The sequence below is a fragment of the Loxodonta africana genome, chromosome 4, assembly GCF_030014295.1.
Source record: "Loxodonta africana isolate mLoxAfr1 chromosome 4, mLoxAfr1.hap2, whole genome shotgun sequence".
NCBI lineage: Eukaryota > Metazoa > Chordata > Mammalia > Proboscidea > Elephantidae > Loxodonta > Loxodonta africana.
In genome coordinates, this window is record NC_087345.1 from 163,256,461 (window position 1) to 163,268,821 (window position 12,361).

General features: G+C 31.9%; 1 protein-coding gene across 4 annotated transcripts in view; it reads right to left on the reverse strand.

Moving 5' to 3' along the window:
• Nucleotides 1-12,361, reverse strand: part of DNAJC1 (DnaJ heat shock protein family (Hsp40) member C1) — a 334,787-nt gene that overhangs the window by 154,970 nt on the left and 167,456 nt on the right. For all 4 annotated transcript variants that reach the window (XM_003410555.4, XM_064284912.1, XM_023548868.2 and 1 more), the window contains exon 8: nt 10,082-10,245. In XM_003410555.4, coding sequence (XP_003410603.1) covers nt 10,082-10,245 — 164 coding nt within the window. The remainder of the gene's footprint in view (nt 1-10,081; nt 10,246-12,361) is intronic.

Consider the following 12,361-nt stretch of genomic DNA (forward strand, 5'->3'; position numbering starts at 1 on the left):
CAACGAGATGGACTGACACAGTGGCTGCAACAATGGGCTCAAACATAACAACGACTGTGAGGATGGCACAGGACCAGGCAGTGTTTCGTTCTGTTGTACATAGAGTCTCTATGAGCTGGAACTGATTTGACGGCACCTAACAACAAGTTCTGCCTTAAGAAACTTGAAAAAGAAAAGCAAATTAAACCCCAAATAAGTAGAAGACAGGAAATAATTAACAGAGCAGAAATCAATGAAATAGGAAACAGAAAAAGAATAGAGAAAAACCAATGAAACCAAAAGCTGATTTTTTTTTTTTTTTTTTTTTTAATCAGTAAAATTGATGTATCCCTAAAGAGTCTGACCAGGACAAAAACAGAGAAGACACAAATCACCAATATCAGAAATGAAAGTGGAGCCATCACTAATCGATTCTATAGACATTAAAATTATAATAAGGGAATATTATAAACAACTTATGCCAGTACGACTTAGATGAAATGGTCAAATCTCTTCAAAAATATAAACTACCAAAGCTCACTTAGGAAGAAAAAGATAGAATTCTACATAAATGCTTCTAGAAAATAGAAGCAGAATACCACATCTCTCTCCTATGGAGCAGCTGGTGGGTTCAAACCACTGATACTACAGTTAGCAGCCGAGCCCTTTAACCACTGAGCCACAAGGACTCCTAGTGAAAACAGAAGAGGAGGGAACATTTCCCAACACATTCTATGAGACCGGCTTTACATGATAGGAAAAGCAGAAAAATGTTAAAATTACAACAAAATTATAGACCAATATCCCTCATGAACACAGACATAACTTTTTTTAAGTTAACAAACCAGATCTACAACACACAAAAATGATAATACATAATGACTAAGTGGGGTTTGTTCTAGGAATGCAAGACTCATTTAACATTTTAAATCAATCAATAGCATTAAATATATTAATAGATAAAAGAGAAAGATCATATAATCATTCCAATATACGTAAAAACCAAATGAACATTTGACAATATCTAACATCCATTCAAAGGAGCCCTGGTAGCACAATGGTTAAAGTGCTTGGCTGCTAACCAAAGGGCTGGTGGTTCAAATCCACTCTATGGCTCTGTGGGAAAGACCTGGCAATCTGCCTCTGTGAAGATTACAGCCAAGAAAACCCAATGGGACAGTTCTGCTGTGTCACATGAAGTCAATATGAGTCAAAATTGACTCAGTGGCACCCAATGACAACATTCATTCATGATAAAAACTATTAGCAAACTAGAAATAGAAAAAACTTTCCTTTTCTTGATGAAGAGGATCTCTGAAAAGCCTAGAGCTACCATCATACTTAGTGGTGAAAGAACACATACTTTTCATGATCAAAAATGAGAAACAATGTCTTCTCTCAACACTTCAAAAAACATTCTGTTGGAGGTCCTATCCAATGAATAAGGCAACAGAAAGATGTACAAGGCATATAGATTGGGAAAAAAAAAAAAAAAAAAAAGGAAGAAGTAAAACTATCTCCATTTGCAAAAAACATAATTATCTACGTAGAAAATCCAAAGGAATATTAAAACAGTTATCAATCAATCCTGAAGAAGTCAAGAAGGAAGAGAAAAAAAGAACACAGACAAAGAGGGACTAATAAAAAACAAACAGTAAGATGGTACATTTAAATTCCAAAAGGTTAGTAATTTAAAAAAATTAAAAATAGAATAAATGCTTCAAATAAAATTCAAATACTGTTAGACTAAATATTAAAAATTGTATAATAACAGAAGGTACATCTAATGTATAACAAAATGGACAGCGTAACAGGATGGAAAAACATATAGTGTGCAAACATCAGAGCACTGGTAGTCCTGTGGTTAAAGAAATCAGCTGCTAACCAAAAGGTCAGCAGTTTGAATCCACCAGCCACTCCTTGGAAAAGCTATGGGCCAGTTCTACTCTGTCCTACATGGTCACTATGAACTGGAATCAACTTGATGGCAATGGGTGTGTTTTGTTTTTATGCAAACATAAACTAAAAGAAAACTGGTACACATATGCTAATATTAGACAAAGAAAATTTAAAAGTAAAATAAAAATTACTAGAGATAAATAGAAATATTTCATGTGGTAAAAGGTTTAATTCACCATAAAGTTATAAATATTCAAAATTCAAGTGAACCAATAGCCTCAATATCTACAAAGCAAAAATTGACAGATATTAGAAAAATTTTGACAAATTCATAATCTTGCCCAAAGATTTTAATATGTCTATTCCTGGAAGTAGAAACCCTGGTGGCATAGTGGTTAAGTGCTACGGCTGCTAACCAAGAGATCAGCAGTTCAAATCCACCAGGCGCTCCTTGGAAACTCTACGGGGCAGTTCTACTCTGTCCTATAGGGTCACTATGAGTCGGAATCGACTCGACGGTGGTGGGTTTGGTTTTTGGTTTTATTCCTGTAAGTGGATAAAAAACTAAATCAAAATCTTATAATAAAAATAATATAAGACAACTGAAAGACATAATTAACAAATTTTATTTAACTGACGTAGAGAAAACTGCACCAAGAGCAACAGTTGTTTCAAGAGTACATCAAATATTTAAATAACTGACCACGGGGTGGGCTATAAAGCAAGTCTCAACTCATTACCAAGGACAGAAATCAGAGTGAGTTCTCTGACCACAAGACAATTAGGATAGATATTAATAACAAAAAAGATGACTAGAGCATTTCTATGTGTTCATAAATTGAGAAATATGCTTCTAAGGAGTCAATGGGTCAACAAAGAAATCACAATGAAAATTAGAAATATTTTTAACTAAATAGTAAATGAAAACACAACATATCAAAACTTGTGGCTTTATTACTAAAGACTTTCCTAAATCAAAAAAACTAAAAGAAAAACCACCAAACCCTTTGCTATACAGTCAGTTTTGATTCATGGTGACCCCATGTGTTACAGAGTAGAGCTGCTCCATAGGGTTTTCTTGGCTGTAATCCTTACCGAAGCAAACCATCAGGTCTTTCTACTGGGTGGGTTTGAACCACCAACCTCTAGGTTGGTAAATGAATACAAAGTATTTGTGCCACCTAGGAACTTAAAGACATTCCTAGAGAGACCCTTATAATCTTTAATGGATATATTACAAAAAGACTGAAAATCAATATAATAACTCCATTTTTAGAGGCTAGATAAGAATTATAAATTAAACTCAAATAAAGAAAATAATAAAAGAATAAAAATTAGTAATATAGGAAAAAAGCATTTGACATACTCGACTAAGTCAAAAGATAGCTCTTTAAGAACACTAACAATTTGAAAAACTCCTGAAATACTAATGAATGAGAGAAAAAGAGAGAACAAGAACACAAATATTCAGTAACAGAAATAAAAAAAAGAACATCATTATAGACCCTATGGACATATGCTGTCTAATATGGTAGCCACTAGTGACATGTGGCTACTGAAAATAAAATTTAAATTACTTACAATGAAATAAAATTTAAAAATTCAGTACTTCAGTCATACTAGTCAAATATCTACTGCTCAATAGCCACATGTGCCTCTTCACTACCATCAAAAACCAGACCAAACCCAGTGCCATGGAGTCAGTTCTGACTCACAGCAACCGTATAGCACAGAGTGGAACTTCCCCATAGAGTTTCCAGGGAGTGCCTGGCGGATTCGAACTGCCAACCCTTTGGTTAGCAGCCGTAGCACTTAACCACTACGCTACCAGGGTTTCCTTGACTACCATAGTGGACAGCAAAACTATAGAACATTTCCATCTTTACAGAAAGTTCTACTGCTATAGATATTAAATAATTAAATGAAAATAAGATATTATAAACAATTCTAAACTGACAAATTTCAGATTTTAAATAAATTGACAAATTCCTGGGTAAAAAACAAATTACCTAAACTGATACAAGAAGAAATATAAAATCTGTATGATCCTATAAGTATTAAAGAAATTTAATCTCGAGTACAAATCATCACTCCAAGAAAAACCAGATCGCTTCACCAGTGATTTCTTCTAAATACTTACGAAAAAATAACTGCATTTACACAGCTCTTACAGAAAATACAAATAAAGAAAAAAGGATAGCCTTTCAAATGGTGCTGAAATAATTGGATTATTCACAAACCAAAAAAAAAAGAACTTTGACCTAAAACTCACATCTTATTCAAAAATTAATTCAAAGTAGATCATATATCTAAATATAAAACTATAAAGCTTCTAGAGGAAAATGTAGGATAAACTGTTTGGGCCTTATGGATTTGTAAAAGCATTCTTACGCAGGACCCAAAAGAACAGCCTATAAGAGAAAAAACAAAACAAAACAAAATCCAATAAACTACTTAACAGAATTAAAAAATTTTTCCTCTGTCAAAGACTGTCAGACAACCTACAGTCTGGGAGAAAATGTTAACAAACAACAAATCTGATAAAGGGCTAATATCTAGGATATATAAAGAACTCACAACACTCAACAGTAAAAAAACAAAAAACAATCCAACTAGAAAACAGGCAAAAGACATGAAGAAAGATTTTAACCAAGATGACCAATAAGTACATAAAAAGACGTTCAACATCACTAGGTCTAAATGCAAATTAATTCCACAAAGAGATATCACTGCATGTCTACTAGAACAGCTAAAATTAAAAAAAAAAAAAAAAAAGAGACAATAAAAATAAAAGAATGAGGACAAGTGAACAGAACCTCAAAGATCTGTGGAACACCATCAGCAGTACTAACACAGAGAAATGAAAGTCCCAGAAGAAGGAAAGAGAGAGAATAAGAGTGAGAGAGAGAGAACATTTGAAGAAATAATGGCTGAAAACTTCCCATATTTGAAGCTCTACAAACTCCAAATAGGATAAACTCAAAGAGATCTATGCCTAGATAAATGATCATCCAACTGTGGAAAGCTAAAGACAAAGAGAGAATCTTGAAAACAGCAAAACAGAAGTAACCACTGTGTACAAGGGATCTTGAATAAGAATAATAGCAGATTTCTAATTTGAAGGCAGGGAAGCCAGAAAGCAGTGAAATGACATATTCAAATCGCTAAAAGAAAAAGCTGTCAATAAAGAATTCAATATTCAGCAAAACTGTTCTTCCGAAATAAAGGAAAAATTAAGACATTCACAGATAAACAAAGACAGTTTGTTGCTAGTATACCTGCCTTAAAACAAATGCTAAATAAAGAAAGTCCTTCAGATGAAATGAAAGGATCAGACAGTAACTCAACTCCACATGAAGAAACAAAGAACATCCGGAGAGGTAATTTTATAGGAAAATATAAGACAGTATAAATGTGTTTTTTGTTTGTAATTCCTTTTCATTATTTGATTTAAAAGACAATTGCACAAAGCAGTAATCATAAATTAAGGCTGATGGACACACAATGCATAAAGATATAAACTGTAACAGTAACAACATAAAGATGGTTAAGTGGAGACAGCTATACAGGAGCAAAGTTTTTGAAAGCTATTGAAATTAAGTTGCTATTAATCCAAACTAAATTGTTATAAATTAAGGCGTTAACCGTAATTCCCAGGGGGGAACACTAAGAAAATAAAAAGGTATAATTAAAAAAAGAATAATTTAAAAGGGAATTAAAATATCTATTTAATAAAAAATAAGGCAGTAATGGAGGAATTAAGGAACAAAAAAAAGACAGATGTATACAAAACAAATTGCAAAATAGCAGAAGTAACTCCTTCCTTATTTATATCAAATATACAAGGAGTAAATTCTCCAACTAAAAAGAAGAAATTGGTAGAATGGATTTAAAAATCAAGATCCAACTATATGTTGTCTACCAGAGACTCACTTTAGATTCAAGAAAACAAATAGGTTGAAAGTGAAAGAACAGAAAACAATATTCCATGCACGCAGTTCTCAAAACAGAGCTGGAGTGGCTATAGAAATGTCCAGCAAAATAGACTGTAAGACAAAATTGTTCCTAGAGATAAAAAGGACAGTATAAGAAAATAAAAGGGTTAAGCCATCAAGAAGATATAGGAATTATAAACACATATGCACCTAACAACAGAATCCCAAAATACATGAAGCAAAAACAAACAGAACTTAAAATAAACAATTTAACCATAATAGCTTGAGACTTCAACACCTCGCTTTCAATAATGGATAGAACAACTAGACAAAAAATAAGCAAGGAAATAGAAGACTTTAACAATACTATATACCAATTAGATCTAACAAACATTTATAGAACACCTTACTCAACAACAACAGAAAACACATTCTTCTCGAGATCACATGGAACAATCTCCAAAATATACCATCTGTTAGGCCATACAACAAGTCTCAATATGTTTTAAGAAAGTGAAATCACATAAAGTATATTGTCTAACAATAATGGAGTGAAATTAGAATAATAAAAGGAAATTTGGAAGATTTACAAATATGTAAAAATTAAGCAATACTTCTAAATAACCAAAGAGTCAAAGAAGAAATCACAAGGGAAATTAGAAAATAGTTTGAAGAGAATGAAATAAAAACACAATATATAAAAACTTACACCTGTTGCTGTTGAGTCGATTTTGACTGATAGTAACCTGGTAAGACAGAGTAGAACTGCCCCACAGGGTTTCCAAGGAGCGGCCGGTGAATTCGAACTGTTGACCTTTTGGTTAGCAGCTGAGCTTGTAACAAAAACTTAAAGGATCAAACAAAAGCAGTGCTCAAAGAGAAATTTATACCTGTAAATGTTTACCTTAACCTTTCACCTTAAGAAATTAGAAAAAGAGCAAACTAAACCCAAAGCAAGCAGAAGAAAAGAGATAATAAGGATCAGAGAGAAAATAAAAAAAAAAAACAATAGAGATCAACAAAACAAAAAGTTGTCTCTTTGAAAAGATAAAAATATATTGAGAAACCTTTAGCTAGACTGACCAAAAAAAAAAAAAAGGAGAGAGAAAGAGACTCAAATTATGAACTCTAACCCTAACCTACCAGGATAGCATAATAATAATAATAACAATAATAATAAAGGAAAAAAAAGCATGGATGTAATGAAATTAAAACTATCATACACTGCTGGTGGGAATGTAAACTAGTGCAGCTGCTACTGGAAAATAATTTGGCAGTTCCTCAAAAACTTAAACATAGAATTACCATTAAAAAAAACCCTACGGAATTACCATATGACACTGGAATTCTACTCCTAGTAGTTATGTACCAAAGAGATGTTAAGAAAACAAAACAAAACAAAAAAACCTGTACACCAATATTCACAGCAGCACTGTCCAAATAGCCAAAAATAGAGACAATCCAAATGTCCATTAACTAACAAACGAATACAAAATGTGATGTATCCATACGATGGAATATTACTCAGTCATAAAAAGAAATGAAGAACTTTTATATGCTACGACATAGATGAACTTTGCAAACATTATGCTAAGTTAAAAAGAAGACATGAAAGGTCACATATTGTATGATTCCAATCATATGAAATGTTCAGAATGCATAAATCCATAGAAATAGAAGTAGGTTAGTTGTTTCCAGAGGTTGTGGGGAGGGTGGGAGTGGAATTACAGTTGATTCTCATTATCTGAAGTAGTTCTATACTATAAAGTCCCCAGGAACACTGAATTAGTGAGTACCGAACCAGCCTGTTCAGCCTCAGCCGGGCCTGTGCACATCAGGCAACTCAAATATTGCATCATTCTGCACATGAAAATGTCTGTGAATGACCACAAAAGCGACGTGAGTATGGATTTGGGGGTTACGATTAAACGTGAACAAGTAAGTTAATTTGAAAGTACAGAATCCACAAATAATGAAGATTAACTCTATGTTTAATAGGTACAGGGTTTCTTTTTGGAGTGATGAAAATGTTCTTGAACCAGTGGTGATGGCTGCACAACATAATGAATATACTAAAAACCACTGAAGCGTACACTTAAAAATGGTGAATTTTATGTTATGTGAAGTGTATCTCAATAAAAATGTTATTAAAGAACTACTGGGTAAAAAAAAAAAATGTTTAATAGTAAAATGATAAAAGCTTAACAAATAATTTCAATGATGAAAGTTTTCTTTAAGATTGTGAATGAAACAAGGGTATGTTTTATCACCTCTGCTATTCTACACCTCACTGGAGATCCTAATTAGCACAAAGACAGAAAATGTGTAATATACAGATAAACTAAAGAATTAATAAAGAGATTTAGGAAGGTTGCTAGATACAACATAGTTATACAAAAATCAATTGTATTACTGCATACCAAATACAAATTAAAAATGGAAATTTAAGAAACAATACCAGTTATTTAAAAACACCAAACACCCAGGTATAAATCTCAGGAAAAAAATGTGCAATATGTACTCACAAAAAGCTGCAACACATTACTAAAAGAAATATTAAAAGATCTAAATGAATGGATCTATTCATGGCTTAGAGACTCAATACCATCAAGATGTCAATACTTCTAAAATTGATCTATGTATTCGATGTAATCCCAATCAAAAGACTCAGCTGAATAATCTGTGGAAAATGACAAGCTGCTTTTAAAGTTTATATGGAAATGTAAAGTGGTAAAAATAGCTAAAACATAAAACAATCTTAAAGAAGGAAAAAAAAGCTGGAGAATTATTATGCTAGATACGTATTATAAAGCTACAATAATTAAAACTGTGTGATATCGGCAAAGAATGGAGAAGTAGATGAATGGAACAAAGTAGAAAGTCTAGAAGCAGATCCACATAGTTACGGACACTTGTTTTATGACAAAGGTGGCATTAGTAAAACTGTAGGAAGCAGTCTTCTCATTAATTTATACTAGGCCAACTGGTTTGGAAAACTCTACGGAAAAAAAAAATACAACTTGATCACTACTTAACATCAAACAACAAAATGATTTACAGGAGGATTATACGTATGTAAATGTGAAAAGCAGAGCATTAAAGCTTCTAGAATATAGGATATGGAAATATCTTTATGACTTCAAAGTAGGAAAAGATTCTTAAACTGTACACAAAAATCACCAAATAAAAAAAAAGGTACACATATGTGTACACTTTTGTGATGTTCATACACAAAAGACAACAAAAGATTTATGATTAAAGTTACATTAAAATTAATAACTTCTGACCATCAAAAGACACTATTAAAGAGAGTGAAAGGCAAGCCAGAGTGGGAGAAAGTATGTGCAAAAGACTCATTCCTGAAATATATAAAGAATCGTTCATAAACCAGTAAGATAAAAGTCAGGCAACCCAATTAAAAAAAAAGACTTGAAGAGACACTTCACAAAGGAGAAAATCAATGTCAAATAAACATAAGAAAAGGTGCTCAATTATATTATTCATCAGAGCTATGCAAATTAAACCATAATTAACTACCACTACAAACCTACCAGAATGGTTAAAATATAAAAAACTTAAGTATTGGCAAGGATACAAGGTAACTGTAATTTTTATACCCTGCTAGTGAAGTACAGATTGATACAAACATTCTGGGAAACTGAACATTTTATTTATGCAGTAGTATTTATTAAAGTTGAACTATACATACCCCATGACCTTGCAACTTAACTCCAAAAATATAAATTTATACATATGCATACTACTCGACAGCACTGGGTTTTTATACTAGAATATACGAAAAAGAACATTCATAGGAAAATTATTCACTGTAGCCCCAAACTAGAAACAACACAAATGTATGACATAAATTGTGGTATATTTATAATTTGACTAACATACAGCAATGAAAATGAACAAATTATTGCTAAATGTAATAATAATGGATAAATCTCACAAATAAGATACTGAGTAGAGGAAGTCAGACACAAAAGAATACACAATGGGATGATTCTATTTAGCTAAACTTCAAAAAGCAGGCAAAACTAATAGTGTTAGACATCAGGACAATTGTTACCTTTGTGAAGGAAGAGGAAGGTGGTACTGAAAGAAAGTATGAGAGGCTTCCGGACACTGGAAGTGTTCTATTTCTTGATCTTAGAGAATGTTAACTTGGTTCACTTTGTGATTGTTCATTAAGCTGAATATATGCATTTTATGCACTTTTCTGTATGTCTTTTACTCAATTACAAGCTGTAAAAATTCTTTACCTGTTTTTTCTGTGTTCTGTTCCTGCTTTCCAGCCAATCATCCATTTGCTCTTCAATTTCTTCTATAGAAGTTCCATGATCATAAGATTCAATGTATGTACTTTCTAAAGGCATGTATACAGGAAATTCAGGTTTTGGTTTTTTTACTTTAACTTTCTTCTGTTCTAAAAAACATTTAAAAGAACCAATTATTAAGATTTATATAAAAATAATTCTAACATTTGATTCATAGAGCAAATCTTGAAAGAACACATGAATACTGTTCTTTCATCAAAATAAAAGTGCTTTGCTATAAATAACTGGGCCTAAGTTTTATTGTACATTAACCATTACATTCGAAATAAAACTCAGAGATACTGAGGATGAGATGATGGTCATGAAATAACCATATCAATTTGTATACATTTTTAGTTTTCAAAGTACTTTTCATCAAATATTTCATTTTGAAACGATGAAAGAGCCTGATCTTGAGTGTTTTAATCCTACCTTTATAATTTAATAGTTACATAATCACAGGAAAGTAACTTTGTTATCATTAAAAGTTTAATAAAACCTACTGCTGATGGTATAAGGGGTGTCTCTACATTGCTGATGGATATGCGAATTATTATATTACAACCTTTCTGGAAGAACATCTCTTAAAACATATAACCTCTTCCCTAGCAATATCCCCAGAAATAAAAGCATTAGAATGTAATTGTATGAGTGCAGGTACATGGTTATGTATGTGTATATGTGTTTGACTATTTACTATTTCTTCACAGAGATATAAAACTGCTAACACAGTATTTATTAATAGGAGAACTGACTATTGATAATACATCTCTACTAAGGACTATTAAATTTTCATTAAAAGATACTGAAATAGAGCGATACTGGTTAGACTCACAGAGATTTCCACGAGTTAGAGTAAAAAAAAAAGCAGGATACAGGAAAGGATGCAAGATTCCATACTTATAAAACAAAATAATGACTCTACAAATCCCCACATATGCTTATGTATATATAAGCATATAAATGTTTGAAACTTATATGCAAACATGAAAAATACATGGAAGAGCACCTACCAGGTATGTGGGGAGAGAGATGAAAGAGAGAGGGAGCACAGAGAGAAGGAATAAAGGAAAAGAGAAGGAACACTATAGTTAAATATATATAAATGTATATTTAAATATTTGCATTAAATTATAGGTATAAATATAAAATAAAAATTTTAGGAGAGGTTTTTTGGGTATATGATATAAATCAACATGAAAAATTGAGATTTCTAAAGCCAATAAACTAATAACTTATTAAATATTCACTAAATTCTGTGCTACCTTAATAATACAGGGCTAAGGCTAAAGCATCTAATATTATATACATATATAAAAAACATGTTTTTCCAAAACTAATGCCTCTGAGAAAACACACATAAGTGAATAAAAGACTTCAATTCCCTAACCAATCACATCTTTCCTCCAATTTTCTAGTTTCAATAAAATATATATAATTAGCATGGGCCCAGTTATCATGAATTTTGGGCGTCATGAACACATTTTTATACCTCATTCAAGAAAAACAAATCTGATTTTTTTTAGCATCATGATGAATTTTATGGAAAAAAATTTTGAGTTAACTAAAAAATAGAGTATTCTCACTGCTACAGGTGAGTCTTACCAACATTTAATAACTCATAGACCAAGTCATAGACCAAGTCTTACTAACATTTAATAGCTCATAGACCCAGTTTAGATTGATTCCTAATGGCAATTAGGCTTGATGAAAGTGAAGAATAAAAAACTAACCAACCAACCAAGCCAAAACAAACAAAAAGCAAGCAAACAAAAAACCAAAAATAAAACCCAAGAGCAAAAGTAAAACCCATATTTCATTAAGTATCTAGTGAATGAAGAAACATGGTTTCCTCTCAAAAGAAAAAATTATTCAGTAGGACTATCAAAGGAATGAGAAATGAGCCAAATATCACGTTAAGGGAGTCCTTCAGTTTAATGCCCCTTCTGAACAAAAAAGCAAGATTTTGGGCCCAGAAAACAAACATTCTGGCACAAGTAGTCTCTATTCTCACACAGTTAGAAGATTACACTAAACAGTTTAACCTTAAGCCAGCTACTTTGGTAAAAAAAAATTGTCTCATAGTGCAAAAATGTTTATATTATGCCAAGCCACATTCGCCAAATACTAATTTAGCTCTTTAGCCATAAAAGACAGGCTATTCTTTAGGTATGGAAGAACAGTATGTTGTTGTGTGCCATTGAGTTGATTTTCAACTTAAAGTGA